The following is a 27,154-nucleotide window of genomic DNA, read 5'->3' on the forward strand; positions in this document are numbered from 1 at the left end:
TCTAAACAATTGGTTCTCAGCTGTGGATGATTTTGCCACCAAGGGTTATTTGGCGATGTCTGCAGACATTTTCAGTTGTCACAATTAGACATCTGGTAGAAAGAGGCCAGGGTTGTGACTTAACTTCCTATAACATACAAGACAGCTATCCACAGCGACTATCTAGCTTAAATACAAATGGGACTGAGGCTGAGAAATTTCTGCTTTAAGCCTAAGTGTGAGTTTTCTACAGGTGTTATAGTGGGAATATCTTGGTCAAATGATTTGGGAAATGTAAGCTATGAGTTTCCTAGGTATATTGGGTTGACTGGCCCCTCATTGTAGACATTTGAAATTAGCTTAGCCTCTAAATCAAATTAACAAGAAAATATATTGACAGCCTACTGTGCACAGTGATATTGTAGGCAATAGAGATACAGCAGGTTATGACACAGAAAGTTCCTGTTGTGACCAAGTTTATATTCTAGTTGGAGGAGGGGCAGTTAACTATATAAATGTGTAACTGAGTGTGTGTGTCTAAGAGAGGTTTGAAAGGAGTGATAGAAAGTGCAAGGTACATGAAGTATAAAGAAATAAAGCAGGGAGTGAGAATAAAAAGCATCAGGGAGGAAGTGGAATTTCCTCCAGTGGAGGAATATGGCCTCCTGTGGAGGTGATTGAAAGCGAGCTCTCTGGCTCTTCTAAGGAAGAGAACCCAGGCTAAACCTAGAGCAATTGCAAAGTCCCTGGTGGGGCTCTTCTGACCCTTAGGCTACCCCTAAGCCCCTCTCCCATAGAGTCCTACAAGCCCACTTGGCAGTGGGGGGAGTTGGTTAGAGTATTGGGACCATCCTTGAAGTTATCTGACCATCGAAACACTGATGCCTCATGTTGGAGTCACGAAGGGAAATTAAAGAAATGCTGCTTTAGTGGTCTGTTGCTGTTTTCCAACTCTTCCCCTTCCTCCACTCAAGAACTTTAAAAATCTGAAAGCTCCTGGGAATGGCCGGTCAGGACCATATGTTTGAAGAAGAGGGAAATGAGGGGTTGAGTAGAGATTAAGTTTGTGGGCCTCTGGTATGCTCCCTGCTGCCCAGTGGGCTGCGTGTTTTGGGGTTTCTAGGCCTGGGGTGGTCCTTGCCTGGTGTGACGGTTGTGGACACGGGACATTTGGCACACACATTGACAGCTGAAAGCAGAACTTCCAAGCCTCATGTCATGAGTCTACCACAAGCTTCTGGCCTGGGGCTTAATTGCACCCTAAGAGAACAGCACCCGGAGCCTGTGAATGTTATCCAGTGGGCGGATGCTCTGTTTCCTCCCCACATTTGTGGCATTAAAGAATGTGAGGCTTTAATCTCCAGAGGAACAATTCTGTCTTTGTTAAAGAACAATATATTTCCTCATAGTTGTCTTCAGTACGGAGACGTGAAAGAGATGTGAAAAGTGTGGCCTTTTTCCCCCAGCTTTTGCTTTTCAATCCCTTCAGGACACAGTGCTTTACACCTGGCAGCCAAGAACGGACACCACGAGTGCGTCAAGAAGCTCCTTCAGGTAAAAGGCAGCAGCAACTTGAAATTATGTGTCATTTCTAAAAGGTGACCTTATCCATGAAAAAAGAAATACCTCTACACACACACACACACACACACACACACACACACACAACTTTTAATACTGTCTCAGAACCTCCTTATTGACAGGGCGGTCAGGGAGAAGATTGTTTCCATAGCAACTCCCCTGGCAGTGAAGAGGATCCTAACCAAAATTTGGAGTGTCTTCCTAGGAATAGCCTCCTCCTCACACTTCAGTCAATTCTTTTTTCACTTTTCTAAAGGATTTGTGACCTCTATGTAGTCAGTTTTTACAAACTGCTGGAAATCCCTGCCATACTGGATCTCTGGTGTCCTGGTATTCTCCTCTATAAGTCATTAGTCAAGTGCAGCTCTTCTTGAGAAGCAAAATTTCAACCATTATTTCTTGTATATAACTTGATGAGCTTTTAGTTCTTGATTCCTGTTTCAGTGTTTGGTTTTACTCTTCTTTAGAATTATAAGCCAACTCCATGGTTTGATAACCTTGCCAGGAAGTTTATAATGATGCCTTAAGGTGATGACATCCATAAATCTATAAAAATATATATTCAATGAACCCCTGATAGCAATCCATACAGTTTCGTCCAGCTGTTGCTAGTCAAAATGCAAGCTGGCTGTTTTCAGGAACAGCAGAGAGCAATAAAATACATGTTTGGAGTACTGTCTGTTCTGTCAAGCTGTTGTCTCAGCCCCCACAAGCACTGTTTGGGACCCAGCATCTTGCTTTAATTTGACTTTGAATCTCTAATGCAGAGCTGTGGTCACATCCTTTGACTTGTCTGCTCAGTTGATCACGCAGCTTCCTGTCTTGCATTACATGCTGCTTGCTACTGCCAATTCCAGGAATGTTTAATCTTAACAGGTCATTGAAGCAAAACTCAAGAAAAATAGAGCAATGTCTGGGGTGCTACATTATAGGGCTTCCCCTTGAAGACACTGAACAGTGAGCTTTTCTTACCTGCCTACTCTGGGCCACACAATCTGAATAGATGAAGATCACTCTCTTGCCTGGGTGCTCTGCATGTATACCTTCCCGTGTGTGTGTGTGTGTGTGTGTGTGTGTGTGTGTGTGTGTATGTGTGTTTTAAATCTCCATTCCCCTCTGAGCTTGGCTTTCCAGACCTTGCATCTGACTCTGATTTTAAGGAAGATTTAACCTGACAAGCTGGAAGTCCTTGTGGGCAAGGACCAGATATTCTAGCCTCTAATGTAATTTTATATCTGGTTGTGCAAATGGGTTGGTTTTTCTCTGGAATCTTTGAAGCCTTTAAGCAGTTCCTTGTGCTGTTCTAAAATTAGGCCAGAGCTTGGTAAGTAGTAACTTGATCTCCATTCTTCTTACCACTAAAGGGCAGGCATTTCACTCTAAGGTAGTTTGATCTTCCCTCTTCCAACTTGCAAATTGTCTCACCAGTGTTCTTCCTGGGCAGTTATTCAAACATTAGCCTTCCTGTTAGGTCACTTTCCTTGAGCCCTGGACCCGTCTAGTCAGTTCTTCACCTTTTGGACATCCAGGCTCTCTGTGATGTGACCTCCTGGTCTCCTGCTCCACCCTCTGCATTTAGTGACTCCTTCCACCCTCTGCATTTAGCAACCTTTCTGAGCTCTCTAGGCCTTTGCTGTAATTGTCTGTGAGCTAGAGATATTTCCCCTCTCCAGTAAACACCAGTTAAACATTCTTTCTTCTAAAGGCGGAGCACAAACAAAGCTTTAGAGATTCTACAGTTCAAATGAACTCTCCCCCTCCCCCTGAGTGCTGGCTAGCCCTCCTACCCTTTTATATACCAAGTGGTCGCTGGGCAGTAAATATAGGCATTGAATGTACACTCACAGAGGAGTCACTATCTTGGTGGAGCTCACTGTCCTGCAAACACAGACACAAACACACATTACAAATTACAAAGTACTAAAGAGGAAGTCAACAGGGTATTGAGAAGTAGCAGTTCAGGGCAGCCTCATGGAGGAGGTGATATTTAAGCTGAGATCTCTAATATGCAAAGTGTCAAGAGGAATGCATTCCTAAAATAGCAAATGCAAAGGCCCCAAGGCAGGAAAGATACTCATCAGGGAGGAAAGAAAGCCAGTGCATGAGCCAGGGGCAAGGCAGGTGACCAGGAATTGTGTCACAGAATGCAGGGCCTTGTGTGTTTGTGATAGGCAGACTGCAATTAATCCTAAATACAGTGTGGAACTGTTAAAGGCTTATAAGTAGATAGTGACATTCATAGTTCTAAAATATTATTCCTGTTGTGTCAAGAAGTTATTCAGAGGAGAAAGAACAGAACTAGGGAGACCCACAAGGAAGCTATCTTAGCTGTCCAGATGAGAAGGTGCTGGCTTAGACAAGGGTAGTGGAAACAAGAAAGAGATCAGAGGTAGATCAGAGGTGTGGTTTCTAGAAAGGATTGACAGGACCTAATGAATCATTAGATGTGGGAGGAGGAGTAGAGGAAGTCAGAGATGACTCCATCCATGGTTTCTGGCTTGTTGACTAGATGGAGGATGGTGTGGCTCGGGTGTGGTAAGGGATGGGGAGGAACAGGTTGGCTTGGAAGAGGGGAAGTTTTGCCTTTGAAATGCTTGTAAGACATCAGTGAAGTAGGCGCAGTGGGTTATCAAACCTAGTGCTCACAGGTGACATCTGAGTAAGATTGCACGTTCTGACAGGTTGGAATCCTGGCTCTGCTGTTCACTGTGGCCTGATAAATTAACTTCTTTATGCCTTAATTCCTTTGCCTGAAAATGGTAATAGTAGCATCTATCCAGGGTTGTTAGGAACCGTAAAGCAATTCTTTGAACACAGTTGGGTGCATGATAGCTCTTACTTACACAATACTTATGTTGTTGTTAGTGGAAAGATGGACATTGGGAGTTCCTAGCCTCAACTTCTTGACAGTATTTCAAGCTGCAGGTGTGGATGAGATCACTAAGGAAGAGTGTTTAGAGAAAGAACAGTGAAGAGGCCCCAGGTTTTATGTCTGGCTGGAGGAGGAGGAGTGGTCAGAGCAAACAGAAGTTTTCCAGGCAGGGACTTGTGTTGCTGAGAGGAGGACTATTTGATGAAGAGGGAGTGGAAGGCCACTGAGAGGCTGACACTCAACTGCAGTGGACTCAGGAGTGAATGGAAAGCAAGAAGCACAGACTGCATGTTGGCAATTCTTCAGAGAGCTGGTTTTATGAAGGGGGAAAGAGAATTAGGTTAGGCAATGGAGAGAAAGATGGGATCGAGGTGCGAGATGCTAGAGCATGTTTGTTAGCTGGCTGGGGCTGTCCAGTGGTGACAGAGTGATGAAGTCAGAGGAGGAAAGGGCAGGCAAAGCAGCAAAGGATCAATTGGCTGCCTAGGTCATGATTATTTGGTTAGTCTCCAGCCCCCCCAAAAAGGCTGTAGGAGTACAGCAATTGGAGCTTGTTCCCTTCCTAATAAGACATCATACCTTACATGAAAAGAATGAACTGAACAGAATTCTTGCAGGATATTATAATATACATATTTACTATTTTTGTCTTATAGTCTAAATGCCCAGCGGAAGGTATTGACAGCTCTGGGAAAACAGCTTTACATTATGCAGGTAACTTTCCTTCTCTTATTTGTCCTCTTCTGCCATAAGAAACACTAATTTTCCATTGTCTTTATTCAGGCCATTAACCTTACAATACTATTCCTGGGATTGTTTTCTGTCATCACTCCTAGACTTTCTCATTTTACTCAGTTTGAAAAATAATGTTGAGCTTTACAAGGAGCACACCTAGAATTCATCAGTTGCCTGCCACAACCAGAAAAGGTTGTCATGGTTAACTTATTTTAACTAGGATTGAGGATGTAGCTCAGTAGTACAACGTGTGCACAAGGTTCTGGGTTCAATCCTCAGCACCAATTATTTAATTAATGTGTATGTATATGCAATTGATTTATCTATATGATTTAAATCTCTTTTAAAAGAGATAATCAGAAGTACTAGTGGATTCAGGTTTTCTGTGACATAGATATTTTGATTTGGTGATCATGACAGACATCAATTAATTCTATTTGTCAACATTTGTCTTAGCATCTATCTATCATGCAGCTGAAAGTGACAAACATTGACACTGAGCTCTCAGGCAATTAGGTGTAAAAATTCTTTTTTTGATAATTGTGGAAAAGCTAAGTCTTATGAAAAGATAAAACAAATGTTTGCCGAAAGGTAGTTGAAAGTGACTGTCTATATGTCCAGATAACTCTGAAATGAAGCAATAATTTTCAAATACCTCTTACTTACCTTCCTAATACCATTTCTGTTGAGTACAGCTTGAGTGAATGTTTGATTCCAAATCAAACACAAACTTCTTAGAGGCGTTGATGCCCTTGGTTATGTGAGTAGCTTTGTGAGTGGATGATGTTTGTGTTTTCCCTCCCCCAGCGGCGCAGGGCTGCCTACCAGCTGTTCAGGTCCTCAGCGAACACAAGAGCCCCGTAAACCTCAAGGACTTGGTGAGTACCCGGTGGCCACTAGAGGTGAAAATGGACAGTGGTTTAGAGCATTCTGAGAGTCACTGAGACTTTAGAGACCCAAGTATCTTAAAATTTCTATTGCTTTTCAACCCAGGTCTTCTTCTGTAAAATGGTTTTCTGTATTATACCTCCATTGGTCCCTAAATTATTAATTCATTTTGCAGCATGCACTTCTTTCCTGTGTATATTTGTTTCTAAGTATATACATGTATTCTGCCATCAACCTGAATATGAATAAAACTTACTTTGTTGATTTGTAAAAGAAAGAAATAAGTCCAAATGGAAATTCTCATATTTTCTTTCTGCCCCCCATGTATTACCTTGGAAGCCTTTTGGTTAAAATTTTCCAACTTTGAAGACAGAAATATTTCTATCCTATTGTAACCTCACAGGGTTATTTTGAGAATAAATTTACATGCCTTCATGTTAAATTTCATGTTATAGCTTGATTGACATGTATGATGTAAAGTGACTCAATAGACTGTAAATAAATCCATATTCTGAGTCTTATTAGTAAGGGTTGAACATCCCTAATCCAAAAATCCAAAATCCTAAACACTGCAATTTCTGAAACTTTTTGAGCACCAACTTGATGCCACAAGAAGCCTGTTCCACACCATGAAACTTTGTTTCATGCACATAATTATTAATAATGTTGGATAAATTACTTCCAGACTATGTTTACAAGGTCTTCATGAAACATAAGTGAACTTTGTGTTTAAACTTGGATTTCATCCACAAGATATCTCATTATTTATAGGCAAATACTCCAGAATCCAAAAACATCCAAAATCTAAAACACTATTACTTCATGACCAGAAAGTACTATAACTTTATAGAGACAATGCCTAGTATTTTAATCAGCTGTTTTCCTGATACGCTCAAAAGACCTGATAAGAACACTTCGAGGAGGAAAATCTAATTTTGGGCTCATAGTTTCAGAGATCTTTGTCCACAGATGGCTTTGAGGTGAGGCAGAATATCATGGAAGAAAGATGTGGCAGAGGAAGGCAACTCAGGACATGATAATGAGAAAGTAGGTAGAGAATGCTGCTTAATAAGGACAAACTATAAACCCCAAAGGCACGCCCCCAGTGACCCACCTCCTCTAGCCAGACCTTACCTGCATACCATTACTACCCAATTAATCCCTATTGAGGGATTCACTGATCAGTTTAAAGCTCTCATAATCCATCATTTCACCTCTACACTTTCCTGCATTGTTGCACACACATGAGCCTTTGGGGGACACCTCATAACTAAACCATAACACTTGAAAATCTGTCTGAAATTGTACTATAAGTCTTAATTCTGCCAGGTGTGGTGGCATAGTCCTGTAATCTTCACTGTTTGAGAGTCTAAGGCAGGAGAATCACAAGTTTAAGGCCTTACCTCTTAGAGAGACCCTGTCTCAAAATAAAAATAAAATAAAAAGGGCTGAAATATAGTTCAGCTCAGTGATAGAACACTAGTGAGGTCAATCTCCAGGATAGAAGTAGAAGGGGGAAAAAAAAGATTTAATTGTTAAATAGCAATTGTACTTAAATCCCCATTTTTAGCATAGGTTAGGAATATTGTGGTTAATCTTTTTTTATTTTTCTATGTGAATGTTTTTAACTTAAAAATTACTGGTGACTTGCCTGTGGGGTATGTTCTCCCCACAAAAGACAGGATAATACATTTTCTTTCCCGTTTGTGTCATTTTTATGAGGCTCTTCTCAATCTGGATTACAGAAATACTTACCTACATGTTCTTGTATTTTTCTCATTTGTTTTATATTGCAATGTTTTCATTCTCAATCCATTTGATATAGTTTATATACAAGTTGGGGATCTGATTTTCTTTTTCCAAAAAGATTGCTAATTGTCATGACAAGTTAAGTAATTCTTTTTTATCCATCTTTATCTTGTCTTATGTTAATTTGTTATGTTTTGGCACTTATTAAAATTATGAAAAGTACGCCTTCTGAGAGGAGTAGAATGACAGCGAGTAGGTAGTTCACTGGGAAGAAGCTGCCTAGAGCAGTAAGTCCTTTTGAGCCATGTGGAGACAAGTCCTTCATTTCTCCAGAATCATCCTTCAGTACATGATACTCTTGCCTTAAGCCTGAACACACCTTGAGTTTAATACTTTCTCCTGTGATCACTCAGACTCAGTGACAGCTGAGGGAACAGGCAAGCAGCCCAAAAGGCTTCCAAGGAAATGCTAACAGAGAAATTCTACAAGAGTTGGCCATGATGTAATGGTGGCCATAAAGGGGCCTAAAATATCATGATGGATCAAATATTACACCAGCAGTACAAGTCATGGGGGTACCTGGGGAAAGAACAAGGGTCTCTGTGATTCTGGCATTTGGTGTTAAAGTTAAAATCTAAATCAGAGTTTGTCTCCTAGGATGGGAATATACCGCTGCTTCTTGCAGTACAAAGTGGCCACAGTGAGGTCTGTCGCTTTCTCCTGGATCATGGGGCAGATGTCAATTCCAGGGACAAAAATGGAAGGTACTGCATAAACGGGCAAAAATCATGTGACTTAAGTGATGCTGACATTCTTTCTGAGTCTTTCACAATATCATAGCTGTATGTTGAATGGTTTGTTATAATGTGATTTAACTTGTTTCTTTTAAAATTTTCTACCTTTTTGGTAATCAAGAATCTCTTTCCACTTAAAAATAATGTTTCCCAGACTCTGAGCATCATTGCTGACTGGATCTGTGATGAAACCATTAAATATTAAAGCTGATTAAGCTATTTCCTGTGTCTTATCATGAAAAATGAGTAAACATATTGGTTACTTTTTGAAAAGTCTTCACAATGTACAGGTTCTGTAAAATACTTGAGGTACAAGGGTAAGATTTGTGGCAATCATTAAGTACTATCATTTTATATCAAACAGTACAGTAGATTGTTTCTATGTTATTTGACTAAATATGGTTTAACATTTAGATTTAATTTGCAGTTTAAAAATAAATATACCACCTAATTTCATCTTGATAGCATTTCATTTTGAATTTCCCAGATGATTAAGTAAAGGTTCTTTTCCCTGTTTTCAGGACAAAGAATTTCCGAGGAAAGAGTTTTACATTTATTTAGTGATAATTTTCTGTCTCCCTTTTCTTTAGAACTGCTCTCATGCTGGCTTGTGAAATTGGCAGCTCTACCATCGTGGAAGCCTTAATTAAAAAGAGTGCAGACCTAAACCTTGTAGATTCTCTTGGACACAATGCCTTACATTATTCCAAACTCTCAGAAAATGCAGGAATTCAAAGCCTTCTATTATCGAAAATCTCTCAGGATGCTGGTATGTGAAAGAAAATAGTCAATGTTGTTTTAAATTCATGTACTCCATTTCCCCCAAAGGATAAAGGAATTTGTGCAATATATATTTTATTATTCTTTTAAACATAGGCTTGAAGAAAAATTAAGTGTTAAATGTTGTGTATGATGTGTGTGTGTGTGTGTGTTTGTGTGTGTGTTTCCACCCAAAGCAAATATGAAATATGAGTCATTATGGTTCTTATGGTAATTTTCTTTCACTTTTTCTTCTTTAGACTTAAAGACCCCAACAAAACCAAAGCAGGTATTTATCTTTTGGGGGTAGGGATTTTTTTGTCTTTGTTTGTGAGTATTTGAAAATGTTTATAATAAACTCTGTAGTTCACTAGAAAAGTGATGATGACTACCTGGTGTGGTGGCATACACCTACCGGTGTATCTCAGAACTCAGGAGACTAAGGTAGGAGGATCAAAAGTTTGAGGCCAGCCTCAGCAAATTAATGAGGCCCTAAACAATTTAGGAAGACCCTGTCTCAAAATGAAAAAAATAAAACCAGGTGTGGTGGTGCATGCCTGTAATCCCAGCGGTTTGGGAGGCTGAGGAAGGATTGCAAGTTCAAAGCCAGCCTCAGCAAAAGCGAGGTGCTAAGCAACTCAGTGAGAGCCTGTCTCTAAATAAAATACAAAATAGGATTGGGGATGTGGCTCAGTGGGTGGATGTCCCTGAGTTCAATCCCCAGTAACTCCACCCCAAAATTTAAAAAGGTAAAAATAAATTAAAAAACAGTCTGGGGATGTAGCTCAGTGGTGAAGCACCTGGGATTAATCCCCAGTATCAAAAAGAAAATAGAAAAGCGATGATGACTATGTGGAAGATACTTAAGGAGTGCAATGTCTTTGGAATAAATGATTCATTATTATGAGGTGGTAAATGTTTTCTTAATGATTTACCTTATTTCAAAAGCATATAACTTTAAACTTGCTACCTATATATTCATCTTTTTCTGAAATGTACTAATGCTTCCCACCAGTGTGAAAATGTTTGATGTGGTTTAAACACTGAGACTGAATAACAATATTTTAACTACTTGTAATATCACATGTACTACAGACCTATAGTCACAAAAATGCTAGCTATTTAATGAAAATAAGAGATTGAACTTTTCCTTTTCTTTTTCCCCCTAAAATTTCACCTAGAGTTAAATGCTTGTATTATCATACGAACTACAGATCTGTCATTACGAAAATGTTAAACACTTAATGAAAATAAGACATTTAGCTTTTCCTTTTATTTTAATTGTTTTTCACCCTAAAATTACACTTAGTATTACTTGGAGTAGAAATTTAGACGTTTAACCTTTATTTTGGAGTTTTTCTAAAAAGCATGTTGTCACTATTAATTTAAGTTTGGTTGTTCTATTTATGTATACATCAAGGTTCTTAAAAAAATTACAGAAAACAAGTAATACTGAATATATTATGTGCTAACTGTATTCCTTACCAATAACTTTTAGAGATGAGGTTCCCCCTTTCCCTCATGTTTACTTTCTTTAAAACAAAAGGTGGGTGGTGGAAGTCATGCAGAGATGTGGGAAATCCCGGTGTTTTGCATTAAGATGGAAAGTACATGTAAATGTAATCTGGGTTCTGATTATGGTAGACAACTCTCTACTTTTCCAGTTTTCCACACCAACTTAATCTGGTTTTGTCTATGTTTTTAATCTTCTTGCTATGAAAGCATGGACTGCTAGAAGAAAATGTAAAGCATGCATATTACTGTATTTTTATGTTGATAACAGATTCCAGGTCTTGATGGATTAAGAAATGCATGGACTATAGAGGTTTTTCTCATTTGTTTGATGAAGCTACTTGCTCAAACTTTACTAACCTAACTAACCCACCTCCATTCTTTGGACTGTGATAACTTTCAGCATGATCAAGTCTCTAAAATAAGCTCAGAAAGAAGTGGAACTCCAAAAAAACGCAAAGCTCCACCACCTCCTATCAGTCCTACTCAGGTAAAAACCAAAGTAAACCAGCAATCAATAAGCAGAAAACGACAATAGTTTCATCATTTTGCATTTAGGTCACAAAGTAATGTTTTAGACCTGACCCTTAGTGCACATTTAAAATTTTCTTAAATTTTGTAGATTACAAATTGTGATAAGAAGGATTTTGATAATTAGTATGGAAACAATGTTGACTTTTATCTGTTTCAAAACTGAAGGATTAAATAGTATCTTTTTTAAAAGCCTCAAGGAAATTTCTCAAAATCTTATGACAGGCCAGGCACAGTGGCACATGCCTGTAATCCCAGTGGTTTAGGAACCTAAGGCAGGAGGATGGTGAATTGAAAGCCAGCCTCAGCAACTCAGCAAGGCCCTAAGCAACTTAGCAAGACCTTATCTCAAAATAAAAAGTAAAAACGGCTGGGGATGTGATTCAGTGGTTAAATGCTTCTGGGTTCAATCCCTGGCATCATAATAATAATAATAATAATAATAATAATAATAATTAAAAAAAATAATCTTATGATAGAAATTTTTCTAAGATAATAATAAGTCAGCCTATTTTTAGTTCCTCATATTAACAATTCTAGTAAGAGTTAAGGGTAAGATAATGAGTAGTTAGTGAGGCAGTTAGATGAAAGTGAACTTAAGTTGGTTTCTTAAAACATAGCTAAAATGTGTCTTTCTAATTACATTTACAGTTGATTAATATTAAAAATAGTTTTATTTCTGAACTTATAAAAACTACTTCATAGAGAAGGAAGCACAGAAATCTGTGAAATGGCAAACAAAACAGGTTGGGGTTTGTTTAAAATCATGTCACGAAAAGAATAATCTATTCAAATAATAGAAATATCTCACTGATAAATAATTTTAAATATATGTTAGCATGAAATACTATTCATTAGTACTATTATCAGCCTATAATAGAAGTTTTATAGATTTAAAAAACTGATTCTAGTTAACATAGGAGCAAAGTTATACTCTGCAAAACTCAAAAATTATTTGAATTGCCTGTGTTAACTGAAGCTAAGGGTACTTACGTGAGTTTAGTTGCCTGGATGTTGCTTCAACAGCACTAGAAAAGAAGACACTTTGAGGACACATTCTTTACTGGTGGTTTTCATTTTCTTCTTTTAGTTGAGTGATGTGTCTTCCCCAAGATCAATAACTTCAACACCACTTTCGGGAAAGGAATCAGTATTTTTTGCAGAAGCACCCTTCAAGGTATTTCCTTTCTAGATTCAATTTTGTTCTTGTATTTTATGATACACCATAGACTTGCTTTAAGTTATATAACACTGGACAAATATAAATAAAGTAGAATATACTTCTCAGTCATTCGCTCACAATCTTTTCATCATGAAGGACCCCTTGATTATTTTTCCTGGCTTAGACACTATAAAACAAGAATAAAGAGAATTAATTGCAATTACTTTTCTTCAATAGGAAAAAACGGACAAAGGTTACTTTTGGAATCCAAAAAAATAGAACTCATAAAAGCAGAATACAATGGGAGAATAGGGAGTGGGGAGGTTGGGCATATGTTGGTCAAAGTGTACATCTCAGTTCAACAGGAGAAGAAATTCAAGAGATCTATTGTACAGTATGGTGGCCATAGTTAATAACAATGTGCTGTATTTTGGATAATTGCTAAGAGAGTAGATTTAAGTGTTCAAATCACAAAAAATGATATGTGAGGTAATGCATATGTTGATTAGTACAATTTAGCTATATTAAATACGTATTTCAAGACATAATGATATACATGGTAAATACATATTTTTTTCTTTATTCATTAAAAATTAAATTAATTTTTTAAAAGGTTGAAAATTACTGGCTTCTGACTTGTAATCACTCCTTTTTTTATTCCTTAATAAACATTATTTATGAAGTGGCAAACGTTACATTTTTTTAAAAATTCTCTAAGTACAATGCAATATCCTGTATTGGATCCTTAGATAAAGTATGTTAGTGGAAAAATTAGATATGGAAGAACTAGACTGCTAAGATTCTGTTGGAGGAAATTACATGGTACAAACTACTTCAGAAAACTAATAGTTTCTTTAAAAGTTACAGAAATACCTACAAGATGATACAGTCATCCACTTATGGATGTTTACCCAGGAGAACTAAAAACATATCTATATAAAACATTATATATAGATGTTTAGAGTAGCTTTATTCACAGTGTTCCTAAATTGGAAATGACCTGAATGTGTATCAACAAGTGAATAAATCAGATAATGAGATATATTCATATAAAATAATGTTACTCAGCAAAAATAGGAATGTGCTGCAGTGCAAGCAACATCATAGACAAATCTGAAAATCATCATGCTGAATGAAAGTAATAAACCACAAAAATATCCCCACTTTTTTCATTACATTTCATTTATAGCAATTTTAGAAAATGCAAAATGGACAGGTTGCCTAAGAATGGAGTGGGCAGGATTAGCCGTGATAAATGCATGAGTAAACTCTCAGGGAAAAGGAAATATTCTAGATTTTGATTATAGTGGTAGTTCCATGGCTATACACCTGTCAAAACCTCTTCAGATTAGAAAATTTGAATAGTTTATTATACCTTATATAGTTAAAATATGTAGATTTTCTGGAAAAATGAAAGGACAGCTTTTTATAAAGAGAAGCATTTGCCAAAAATAAGCAACTTAATTTTTAGCATTTTGGCTTTTACAAAAGTTCCTTTGCTGAAAAGTAATCTCTTATCATTGTCTGGGGTTCATCTAGATGAAACATAATAAATTTTTGGCAAGTTAAAATAATGTTTTGAAACAAAAGCCTTGAAATGAGAGTTTGTCTTTGAAGTTCCAAGAATTTTTATAATATATTAACAGATATTCAGGGACAGAGGGTTAGAGGAAATCTTTAAGGGATCAGTTGCCAATTCAAGAGTGTATGCATTTTTTCCCTTATAAAATTATCTTCTTATTCCTTTTAGGTCTTATTCATTAGCATCTATTTTAGAAAGATTAATAAGACTAATACAGATAATTTAAAAAATGATTAAGTTAAAAAAATCTACTTTTAATATACTTTAATGTATAACCCAGATAAATATAACTTCTATTTGACATCATTAAGAAAGTAGTCTTTTCCATCTTATTTATTTAGGACATAGCCCAATAAATAAACTATAGCATGAAATTATTATAATTTTAAATATATTTGTGTTGCGCTCCCTAAATTATATTTCGGAAAAGTGTTTTGAAAATATGCACTCTGAAATTTCTAATATTTAAAAAGTTATACCTTAGTAGATAATTGCCATGTTTTCACTTGTAAAATATCTTCTTTCCTTTGGATTTTTTATTTTTCTTGTAGGATAACAGACTATGCTCTCTATAAGCTTAAGGAGGAAAATCTACCTTATTCTTTTGTGCAATATTATATTTAGGAGTATTATTTTTACATCATTTTTGTTTCTGCAGGCTGAGATTAGTTCTATACAAGAAAACAAAGATAGACTAAGTGACAGTACTACAGGTAAGATAAAGCAGCATCTGTTTTTGTTTCTTTGAACAAACTGTCTTTACTCCATGTCTCTTTGAACAGAGCAAAGACAAAGCCAGGAACAGCCTCTGGTCATAGAGCTGCCAATAATGCAGCTCTGGGCTTCAGGGGCCTGAACCTGAATTTTAAAAAATATCTAACTTTGGTATGTAAAAAAGTCCATTTCTGTTTTCACTTGTCCATAATTAAATGTTAGCATTTCATTCAATTATGAATACAGGAAATAAACACTTAGCAGACCAGTGATCACAAGAGAATTCCCTGCCAATTTCCTGTCATCTTACTGTTATTGCAGATATGTTGGAAATACGTTTATAATATCACCACTAGACATCATGGCAGTTATTAGACCTGCTTTTGGATATTATTATTTGGTGTGTTACAAGATAATCTTATAGATTATTGTATATTTTATCCTATGCATTTAAAAACAGGCTGTAGGCTGTTAGCTAATAGCATAGAGCACTCATTGCAGCTGAGCAGCAAATTATATCATGAAGGGAGAAAACCATGCACCTCCATGACTGTCAGAATGTAACTTTACCACTTAGATTTACAAGTAAACCACACACAGTCAAACTGTCTTAAGGAAGTTAGGTTTAATTTGTTGTATCTTTTAAGAGTCTCTTCTAAAGAAGATGGAGATTCCTAAAATTTAACTGAATCTATAAGAATGTAGTATGATTTCTTCAGAATTAATTTATAATAGAGTAGATGATTTCAAGGTTTCCCTTTAGCTCCAGCACTCAGTTTCTTAGAGTATCGTGCATTTTATATGAGTCTGGACCTTTGATGTGCTAAATTGAGAAATATTAAATTTTTAAATTCCTGGCAGAGATCAATGTTAATACAGCTGAACAGGTGTTACATGGTTTACTTTTAAAACCATCCATTGTATCTGAGAAGTAACTTCTGTTGCTTAGAATTGAGGTCATGCTTCAATTCCCAAGTTTATCACACCAGACTTTAATCTTAGGAGGACTCACAAAACTCAGAGGACTTACCATACATCAGAACAATGCCTTATATCAGATGTAATTTTTTCTATGAAAAAACATCATTTTTTCGTCCATCCAAATTAAGATTAAAGTTTTCATCTCTGCATTAAATCACTGTGAATCAATTAAAAGCATAATAGTAAAAAAATTAGATTTGTATTTTTCAAAGAGTCATCTATAAACTATTGCCAGTCGGCAATAATAAAAGAGTTTTCACCAGAAAGTCATCCAGCTATGTCACCAAGCACACCATCTTGTGCAACTGACATTTTTTCAAAGGAAGTCTTTCTGCAGTTCATTTCGTTCTGGAGCTAGTTCCATGTCTTATCCCAGTGAACACTTTGAGTAGCATTGTTTCAAATGCTATTCAGGCATGATAATCAGTACGATGCTAAAAAGTGTGGTTTACTAACTGTGATTATAGTGTGATTTGGAGAAAATCATTTCATGCCAGGTGGCCAGTGAACGCTTTTAAGGAGGAGGTAAACTTTGACAGGGTTGTAAAGGATGCTCAAGAGTTATCTAGCCAGGTTCAGTGACGCACACCTGAAATCCCAGTGGCTCGGAAGGCTGAGGCAGGAGGATTGTGAGTTCAAAATCAGCAATGGCCAGGCACTAAGCAACTCAGTGAGACCTTTTCTCTAAATAAAATACAATATAGGGCTGAGGATGTGGCTTAGTAGTTGGGTGTCTCTGAGTTCAATCCCTGGTACAAAAAAAAAAAAAAGGTATCTAGGTAAAGAGATGCAAGGGCAGTCCTGTGGATAAACAAAGAGTCTGAGGAAATGGATATTTAGGAAAGATGTAGTGAGTCATAAACCAGAAAAATAAGACTGGGGCCAGATAAAGAGGCCTTAATCCATATAAAGGAGTTTGGAGATTATTTTTGGAGGGAAACAAAGCATTTGAACCAAAGGAATGGCCTGACTTATGTTTTGGGAAGACTAATCTGACACTGTTGTTTTATTCTGGAGCAAGTTCCATGTCTTATCTCAGTGAACACTTTAAGCAGCACTTATGTCCCTACATTTTTACTGGGGAGAATATATGGGGCATCTGAGTAAGTCATGCGCAAAGTTTCCGAGAAAGCTGATAGAAGTCTGAACTTGAGTAATGCTCTGGTAGGAATAAGAAATAAATCAGGTTCCAGAGATCTTTCTAGAAGGATTCACATAACTGAGACTTAATGAGGTACAGGGAGAAATCAGAAACCAAGATTAATCAAGTGAATGAATAATGCCCAAATCCATCAGTTTTATAATTAGCTTGATACACCTGTGCTACTATAGTCAGGAAATGCCAATAATTTCTATTCATCTACCCAACTGGGGATGAGGAATGATCATAGTTAGGACTTTGAAGAAGAACTGGTTAAGCCAGAAAGTGAGTTTGTTAGAAGTTAGAGAAACAGCAGTTTAATTTTTAAAAACATTTTAAATTGCCTTTCTCCTTTCCAAGGTGCCGATAGCTTATTGGATATAAGTTCTGAAGCTGACCAACAAGATCTTCTAGTGCTGTTGCAAGCAAAAGTTGCCTCCCTTACTTTACACAACAAGGAGTTACAAGATAAATTACAGGTAGCTAAATAGATTGCTACCACAGATAATTCTGTGGAGTCAAATGGCTATATTTTGGGGGTGTACATAAGTTTCTTGGGTAGATAACAGTATTCTTCATTAATTCTATTTCTGTAAATTGGTAAATTTTATATAATTACATATATAGTTATATAATTACATATAAATTATTAACATTTAAATATAAATAGAATATATAAAAATTTTTACACAAATAAAATTTGTTTATAGATACATTACATAGAGAGAATGCTATGAAAAATTGTGCATAAAATTTTATATTTTTCTATTTTTATACATTAAAATGTCTATATTTTTAAATTTAAACATTTATATATACATGTGCATAAATATATATATTTGTATATAATATTTTCCATTCATTTTGTAAAGTTGATCATATAGTACTCTCAAGAACTTGATAGGAAATAACCGTACTATGCCTATTGCCTCTCTGGGCAACTAGAATGATATAAGAAATAAAAATTTGAGTGGGAGGTTTTTATAGGCAAAACAATTCTGGTATTTTTTAAATGACACAAATAATCTGTTCTAATAGAGCACAGAATAAGCTTTGTGTTGTAAATCTGACTTTCATGTCCCAAACAATATATTTATTATGGTAAAGTAGTACACATGGAAAACGATCACTCAGCTCTCCTGTATCTAAATTTTAGACTTGTTCTTCTCACTCTGGTGGTTGTTCATTTAATTTAGTGCCATTTAATTCCTGCTTTATTTCCCAGGCCAAATCACCAAAGGAGGCAGAAGGAGACCTAAGCTTTGATTCTTTCCATTCTACCCAGACTGATGTGGCCCCACCCCTGGGCAAACCTAGTGAGGCCTCTTCCCCAGACTCCAAATCATCTCCATCTGTCTCAATGCATTCTTTGGGGAAACCCACTCTCGACAGTGATGTTAGAATTCAGCAACTACAAGAGATTTCACAAGACTTGCAGAAGAGATTGGAGAGGTCTGAAGCAGAAAGGAGGCAGCTACAGGCTGAACTCCAGTCCCGAAGGACAGAACTGGTATGCTTGAACGACACAGAGATTTCAGAGAATGGCTCAGACCTCAGTCAGAAACTTAAAGAAACTCAGAGCAAGTATGAGGAGGCAATGAAAGAAGTCCTGAGTGTTCAGAAGCAGATGAAACTGGGTCTCTTGTCTCATGAGGGTGTAGATAGCTATTCACATCTCCATGAGCTGAAGGTCACAGACAGGGAAATAGATATGCTAAAGCAGGATCTGCAGAACGCATTAAAAGAAAGTGAAAGAAATAAAGAGAAAGTGAGAGAGTTAGAGGAAAAACTTGTGGAGAAGGAAAAAGGTGGAGTGATTAAGGCACCTGTGGAAGAGTATGAGGAAATGAAAAGTTCATACTGCTCTGTTATTGAGAATATGAATAAGGAGAAAGCATTTTTGTTTGAGAAATACCAGGAGGCCCAAGAAGAAATCATGAAATTAAAAGACACACTAAAAAGTCAGATGACACAGGAAGCCAGTGATGAAGCTGGGGACATGAAAGAGGCCATGAACAGGATGATAGATGAACTCAATAAACAGGTAAGTGAGCTGTCGCAGCTGTACAAAGAAGCCCAGGCTGAGCTGGAGGATTATAGGAAGAGGAAGTCTCTAGAAGATGTAGCAACTGAATACATCCACAAAGCAGAGCATGAGAAACTGATGCAGGTGACAAATGTGTCCAAGGCCAAAGCAGAAGAGGCACTGTCTGAAATGAAGTCCCAGTATTCAAAAGTATTAAATGAGTTGACCCAGCTCAAGCAATTGGTGGATGCACAGAAAGAGAACTCTGTGTCCATCACAGAACATTTGCAAGTGATAACATCACTGAGGACAACTGCGAAAGAGATGGAAGAGAAGATAAGCAGTCTTAAAGAACACCTGGCGACCAAAGAAGTGGAAGTGGCAAAATTGGAGAAGCAGCTCCTAGAGGAGAAAGCTGCTATGACTGACACAATGGTACCCAGGTCTTCCTATGAAAAGCTCCAGTCATCCTTGGAGAGTGAAGTGAGTGCATTGGCATCAAAATTAAAGGATTCAGTAAAGGAGAAAGAGAAGGTCCATTCAGAGGTTGCCCAGGTTCGAAGTGAGGTCTCACAAATGAAAAGGGAAAAGGAAAACATTCAGACTCTTTTGAAATCCAAAGACCAAGAAATAAATGAACTTCTGCAAAAATTCCAGCAAGCTCAGGAGGAACTTGCTGAAATGAAAAGATATTCTGAGAGTTCTTCAAGACTGGAGGAGGATAAAGATAAAAAGGTTGGTGAAATTCTGTTGCCATTGGGTTTCTGCTAATAGGTCCTAAGACCCTGAAGTTTTACTATATGAAACATTTATAGGATTTGTTGACACTCATCTATTGAGAATGCTTAGAGACTCTGTACATGATTACATCTGTCCCTTAAAGTCACACTAAGAACAGTATGTTGGAGGAGCCAGATGTGTTAGTTATCCCAGCTACTCAAGAGACTGAGGAAGGAGGATCCAAAGTTAAAGGCCTGGTCAACTTAGACCCTATTTTAAAATTTTAAAAAGGGCTGGGGATGGAGCTGAGTGGTACAGTGCTTGCTTAACAAGTGCAAGGGCCTGGGGTCAATCCTCAGCAACCCCCCACCCCCATGCTGCCTGGCCAAAAAAAACGTATGCTGGATCTTGATTTTTAAAAAATACCAATCTTCTGCCACTTCCCTTTATATATATTTTTTCACATATGTGGTACATACTTCTCCTTTAAAAATGATTTTATGGAAGCTCTGCCTGTTTGGGGGATCAGAAGTATCTGAAAGTGTATTATCTCTTAATACTTCTCTTTAAATCCAGGGTAGATTTCTCCATCATATGGAAATCCAAATTCTCCTAGACTTAATCCTACTCCTCAAAGCTCCATGACTCCTCATCCTTGAGTCAGCATAAATATCACTACTCTCTCTGGCCCCCATTTTCAAAGGTGTATAGGAAGAGAAGAGGAACATGGTGGGAGTAGGCAATTTCGAGATGGCACTGGATATGGTGCAGAGAAAGGAAGGGAGCAAAGAGTAGGTTCATAAGTTCATGATGATTTTGTACCTGCATCTGCTCCCCATCCCCAGTCCCACATGGTGGAGACTCTGAATTTATTTATAAGCACCATTTATCTTTTTGTAATGAATACTTCAAAAAGTACTTCAAAGGCCTATGGAATGGGGAAATAGGGAGTGGTGGGGTGAGGTGGGAGACTGAGTCTACTTCAAACCAAGATGTCCAGAGGTATAAGGGCCCTAGGACTAATTCCTGATTGTCCATGTTAGCAATATTGGACAAGATGTAGTTGTCTTCAAATAAAAAATGTTTCTAATCCCAGTCCTGCTATTTTTTAACCACACTTTTTTTAAGGGTATAATGAGGAAATTAGTATCACAGCTCTTGTTAGGCCCATGCACCAAAACAGTACATAATTCAGGGGATTACATCTGAACAGAATATAGAGAGAGAGCTTTGTTGATCTGCCTGATTTTGTTATCTGTTTCAGTTTGTGGGTTTCCTGTAAAAAATTAAAAAGAAATTGTTCCAGAATCTCAAGTTCCAGAGACCAAAAGATAGGACTCTATTAGAAGCTGAGAAATATCTGGAATTTTGCTTCTAAAGACACATTAGATGCCTATTGATACAGTTTTCCTTTTTCACCAGATAAATGAGATGTCAAAGGAAGTCACCAAATTGAAGGAGGCCCTCAACAGCCTCTCCCAGCTCTCCTACTCAACAAGCTCATCCAAAAGACAGAGTCAGCAGCTGGAAGCGCTGCAACAGCAGATCAAACAGCTCCAGAACCAGCTGGCTGTGAGTGGGCTTTCTTCCACTGCCTGTTTTGGGGTGAGGGCAGGGCAGATGACATACCAATTTAGCCATCAGGGCCAGGAGCCACAAACACAGACTCCCAGCCTAAAGGAATGTTGTACTTCAGTGAGCAATGAACTGAAGACTTCTTTGATGAGGGCAAAAGAGAGAAGCACAGGTGAAAGTCCCAATCATGGTCCATAATGAGATGGGTCAAATGCATTGTTGGGAAGGGAGAAATCAGTGGGAGGTTGCTGCTTATTCACTCATTCACTAACTTTCCACCACTTTTCTTCTTTCTGCAATGGTTGTTCTCCATCGATGGCAGTGGCAAGAGCCTTTTCTCATTAGGGGCCAGAATCTCTGGTAGTTGTGTATCTACACATACACAAAAACTGCTTCTTGGCCCCTCTATTTCACCCAGGAAAGTCCTTTCAATATCTGTATGGGTTTCCTATGGCCACCGTAACAAATCACCACAAACTTGGCTTTATACAACATGAAGTTAATATCTTATGAGTCTGGAGACCTGAAGTCCAAAATATGTTTCACTGGACTAAAGTGAAGTTGTTGACGGGGCTGATTCCTTCTTGAGGCTATAGGTCAAACAGGCTCCATCTCTGACTTTCCAGCTTCTTAATGCCAACTGCTCTCCTAGGTTCATGATCCCTTGCTGATCTTCAGAGCATGTCACTTGAACTGCTTTTATCTCCCTATCTCCTTCTTTTGACTTTCTTGCCTCCCTAATGTAAGGACCCTTATTTTTTACATTTAAAGCCCACTCATGTCATCCGTGAATATCTCTCCATCTCTAAACTCTTAGTACCATCTATAATAGGCAACATTTACAGGTTCTGGGGATTATGATGTGGAAATTTTTTGAGGACCATTATTTAACCTATCATAATATCTGTTAAGGTTTTAGTTGACAAGGTACGTTACATTTTCTATATGAAGTCAAGGTTAGTTTTCCATGGATTCTCTCTAGCTTCCTTTCACAAGCAGAAAATGGATTTGATTTCTTCATAAATTTAACAGCGGTGGGGGGGGGACACGTTTTTCTACAGTCCTTACTCTTGCTGGCCACAAAGTACAAATCTAGCTCTTTATTAACAGTTCTAGCAATGGTGGAATCAGTAGGAGATGCTCCTTACTGGGTACTGCAGGTTACTTTCCTGACAAAACAATTATTCTAGATTTGTAGATAAAGTGCTGACTTACATAGTAATCCTTATAAGTATTTAGTGTGTTTATTGAGCTCTCATGTATCAGTAGTGCATATGATGTCAATGATATAAAAATGAATAAAACACAGCCCCTGCTCTCTCAGAATCTGTTCTCAATATAAATTGGTATGGTAAGCAAGCATCCAGTTATAATAAAATGCCTAGCATACTGTGCTTATGGAGGAAACATATCTACCCAACCTGAGTGAGTCATGAAAAGCTTCCTACAGGTGGTAATGCTTGCATGGATCTTGAAGGGTTGTGTAAGAACTCAAACTTATTCAGCAAAGACTGAGATGCATCACTTAGGTGGCCCTTGGCAATAGGCTGACAGTAGACAAATGAATTAAGCAGACAGGTATCTGATGGGATCAAAGAGTCTTAGAAGGAGTCAGAGGAAAGTAAGTTTGCTAGAAAAATAGATTGTGGTCCCAGAGTGGGACGCTTTCATTTGAGATTTCAGAGGTGGTTATGATAGAGGCAGAAATATGACCTTGAGAGCAAGTAGCTAAAAGAAAGAAGAACAAGTCATAGAAACTGAAAGACACAGATTTTAGATGGGTCATTCACTTAGATGTTGAAGTCAACAAAATGATGACAGAAGGGGAGATGGAAAGGAAGACAGTGATCAGAAGCTAAATAATTGTATGGAGAGAGCTGAGAGGTAAGAAGGAAACAACATAGAGAGGTACAGGCTTAGTGTCCCTAATCCAAATATCTGAAATCTAAAATGTCCCAAAATCACAAATTTTGAGCACCAATTTTGTAGCATTTGTGATTTCAGATTTTCAGGTTAGGGGGTGCTCATCCAGGAATGTTTATGCAAATATTCCAAATCTGAAGAAAAAAAAAAATCTTAAATCCAAAACACATCTGCTTCTATCCCAACCATTTTTGGATAAGAGATTCTCAGCTTGTATCCAATGTACCTTCTTATGGCATGAACTTCAAAGAACTGAGGTTTCAAAGATTGCCTTTAATAAAAAAAAAAAAAATAGCTCATATTCTAACACTGATAGGAAGGAGGTGAGAAGAGGTATTTCTGCACATTTGTAAGCTTCTGAAGTAATCTATATTAAATGGTCTCAATTTTCATGATGAAGTAGTAGAAAGGACCTCTTAGAATGAGAATACTTCAGGGAAGAGTTAGGATCCTGGATACATGTCACTGAGAGAAACCAGAGTTAAAATTCAATAAGGAGAAATAAATCCATCAACAGCTGTAGTGAGCAACCATTTGAGATTGGGGCTACCACTGTTTGCCTCTATAGTACACTGACAGCTAATAATTGAGCTCCCAGGGATTATAGAACACTGGCTGCACAGGGTATGATCAATAACTGTCTTATAAAGAATAGATTATTGAGTTAATAAATATTTAGTGATTATAGAAAAGTCTAAAATTACAAAAATTCTAAAAAGTTCCATAAATAAAAATTGCCAATAATTTGCCAACTAAGGAAATCATTTTTTGCATTTAATCAACTTCTACACTATTTACTATGAGCAAATTATCTATATATTTCATATGTGTACATATATATATATATATATATATATATGTACACATATGTTTTTTAAAACTTAGGATTAAAATAAATTTTTACATAAAATTTCTTCTAAATTTGGCATGCCAAAATGAAATAGGCAGGTTTGTTTCTAAGAATATTATAATAATAAGTATATAGTGAACTCACAGCAAATAAGCTTCTTATGCTAGTGGAGGGAATCAGTTGCATAATAGCTAATGGCTGTTTTCCCATGTTTTCCTTTTGTTGTTGTTGTTTTTGTTCTTTAAAGATCTCCTAATAATGTCAAATTGTCTCTTTAGGATTGCAAGAAACAACACCAGGAGGTCATATCAGTTTATAGAATGCATCTTCTGTATGCTGTGCAGGTATGATAACGCCCAGTGAAGTATCTGGACATCCTAAAGAAAAATAGCAGCAGATGTTGCCAACACTCCCATCATTCAAACAAATAGAAGGAATAAGAATTAGAGGAGAATATTTTTCATTAGCAGGCTTTAAGATGCCTTTTTCTTTGTTTCAGATTTTGGGTCAAGAGTCTTGAACCTCTTTATTGGTAGCAGCAGCCTCATCATAATGAGATGAATGAATTTGTGGCTGCTGTCCCCCATCAAGAAGACCAGAATTTGTTTTCCAGGCATGCAGATATTCCCAGAGTCCTAGGCACTGCCTTACCCCTGCCTTTGTTGATGTTCATTTGCAACTGAGACCCTAGACACCCTTTGCTGAGGGCTTTGGCAGACCCAGCCTCATCCTCCTCCTGATGGATAAAAACCACCCTCTTTGACTCAGGTCTTCATGGAAATGTGGGAAAGATAGGGCTGACATTCCTCTGAGAGTTGGAGGGAATAAGCCAAGGCCTTCAGCCAGCCAGCCTTCACTCCTAGGAGAGGAAGTGCCATGACTTAATAGAGGTTCTAATGAATGTCTTTTGTGTGAATTTCTAGGGCCAGATGGATGAAGATGTCCAGAAAGTACTGAAGCAAATCCTTACCATGTGTAAAAACCAGTCCCAAAAGAAGTAAAGCGGATTCCTTGAGAGTACACTGCCCCTTGTCGTCCATCTTGGTATTAGACCCAGTTGTTGGCAACCACTGCCATCGTTCTCATTCGTGGTATGCACTGTGACCTAGCATAGCTTCTTCCCTTTCCAAAGGATTCTGAGGACAAGTCCCCAGGAAATGTGTCTCCTCCTCAGAACTGCTTAGAGACTTCAGACCACAGAGGTGAAAGTCCATCATCCCTTCAGATTCCAGAGCTGAGATCAGCCACACCCATAGGTCTGGTCCTGATGTTGGTGGGTAGACCCCTTAACCAGCTGAGTGGCTTCATCACTACTGAGTGATCCACTGAAGACTCCACGCAGTGAATGTTTCTTCAGTTCCTCTTTGGGCTGTGCCAATCAGCACAGGAGAGCTCTTTTAGGCTTTGGTTTCCAATTTCAAAACATGATTTAATTTCTAACCAAATTCGTATGGCACTAGTTAACAAAGTGCATGCTTAACACCCTTTATCATAATATCCTGTGGATTTTAAATCTCTAATTCCACCTTCTCTCCCCTCAAGCTGCCTTATATATCTCCTCACTCTGCTTGTCAATCTCAGTTTGATGAGTACTATTAACTAAAATATGAAGTTTAAAAGCAAAAGCAAACTGTCCTTAAAAGTTTTTATAAGCAAATCATTGACATATTGCAAATTTTCTATGCAAACTTGCCTCCTGCTGTTACCTGTGAAGCTCAGGAAATCCAAACATTTATGTTTCAACAAGGGACAGTAAACTGTGTGTTTACAGCCAAAAGAAATGCCTCATAGTACTTAACCTCAATTTTTTAAAAAAGTGGGGTTTTTTTCTCTATAATATTTTTATTGGCTCTTTAAGATGTTTTCATATCTAAGCCCCTAAATAAGTGAAATTACATTAGATTATATTAACAAACTATTTTTTAGGTAACCATGCTTAAGACTTTTTAAAAATATAACTTTTTCCTCAAAGTTTTCAGCTATAGCAAAGATAGTCTGTATTCCCAACTACCACCAATACCCCTAGGACTTTCTGCCACATTTCCTCAGAGCTGCAGTGCATTTCTGAAAAAGATAAATCCTCTTTTTACCCGTTGAATATTTGTGAATGTCCCAACTCTACAAGCACCCATAAACTGTCTCTGGAAGGACTGTTAGTACCAATCAGTTTTCCAGCTTTGAAACTAAAAATCCTAATATGGAAACATGGTGCATAGCAAAAGTCTTGGGGGAAAATATTTCTGTTCACTTCACTTTCAGGATAAAAATGTTTCTTACTTGCTTGCAGCTTCTCTTATGGCATTGATCTTAAGGGAGAAAAACAGAATACAGAACTTTTAGTCTATAACTAAAAGTGGAGGCCTGTTTTGACAGGGCCCACTTATCACAGGGCTGCCTGGGCTCAGGGGGCGTTCGGCTGAACTGGATGATATGTTAATCTGTATTGAATAAGGACCAACAACAGCAAAACAAAAATGGCTTTAAAGCTTGGTGTTGTTACTTTTCTTAAGTTGTTTAATTATAGTTAAGCAATTTCAAAAATGCTCCAAAGAAATGTGAAAGGACTTTTTGTCACAGCACTTAAGAAAATACAAAACAGCCCCTGACATGTCCCCCGCACAGAAATGCTGCAGAGTATAAAACTTGAGACATTTTGTAGGATGCCTGACAAAGTGTAGCCTTTTATCTTGTTTCAGGATGCATATTTATTACAAGTACTCTGGTTAAATATGAAAAGTTATATGCTGTAGTTTAGCATTTTGTCTTTGTAATTTGCAGAAATTACTGCAGAAAATAAACTTGTTTCATTTTGCAACTCTGTTGTTTTGGTGTCTTCATAAACATACCTATATCTTCTGAATAGTTCAACAGCATTTCAGTGAGGTTTTTCTATTTTGCACGATGCTCAGATGGTGGGAGCTGTCCACACAGCCTCAACTCATTCTGTCTCCCAGCTCTTGTTTTCATCCTGAGTCTGCCCCAATTATCAGACACATTGGGGCAATGATATCCCCCTAGTCTTTTAATTCAAAATTGCCTCTTGTTTGCTCTGTTGCCTTTTTATTATGGAAGCCTCCACT

At 37.5% G+C, this 27,154-nt stretch overlaps 1 protein-coding gene across 2 annotated transcripts in view; it reads left to right on the forward strand.

Moving 5' to 3' along the window:
- Window positions 1-26,790, forward strand: part of Rai14 (retinoic acid induced 14) — a 134,293-nt gene extending 107,503 nt beyond the window's left edge. Inside the window, exons 5-18 of one of the 2 annotated variants that reach the window (XM_076857361.2) lie at window positions 1,469-1,533; window positions 5,089-5,146; window positions 5,975-6,045; window positions 8,462-8,568; window positions 9,189-9,367; window positions 9,618-9,646; window positions 11,273-11,359; window positions 12,491-12,577; window positions 14,803-14,857; window positions 17,341-17,459; window positions 18,206-19,741; window positions 21,149-21,298; window positions 24,353-24,418; window positions 24,998-26,790. In XM_076857361.2, coding sequence (XP_076713476.1) covers window positions 1,469-1,533; window positions 5,089-5,146; window positions 5,975-6,045; window positions 8,462-8,568; window positions 9,189-9,367; window positions 9,618-9,646; window positions 11,273-11,359; window positions 12,491-12,577; window positions 14,803-14,857; window positions 17,341-17,459; window positions 18,206-19,741; window positions 21,149-21,298; window positions 24,353-24,418; window positions 24,998-25,075 — 2,687 coding nt within the window. In that variant the 3' untranslated portion in view covers window positions 25,076-26,790. The remainder of the gene's footprint in view (window positions 1-1,468; window positions 1,534-5,088; window positions 5,147-5,974; window positions 6,046-8,461; window positions 8,569-9,188; window positions 9,368-9,617; window positions 9,647-11,272; window positions 11,360-12,490; window positions 12,578-14,802; window positions 14,858-17,340; window positions 17,460-18,205; window positions 19,742-21,148; window positions 21,299-24,352; window positions 24,419-24,997) is intronic. The other variant, XM_076857362.2, reaches the window with a different exon arrangement.
- The last annotated feature ends 364 nt before the right edge of the window (window positions 26,791-27,154 follow it).

This window comes from Callospermophilus lateralis, chromosome 5 (assembly GCF_048772815.1).
Source record: "Callospermophilus lateralis isolate mCalLat2 chromosome 5, mCalLat2.hap1, whole genome shotgun sequence".
NCBI lineage: Eukaryota > Metazoa > Chordata > Mammalia > Rodentia > Sciuridae > Callospermophilus > Callospermophilus lateralis.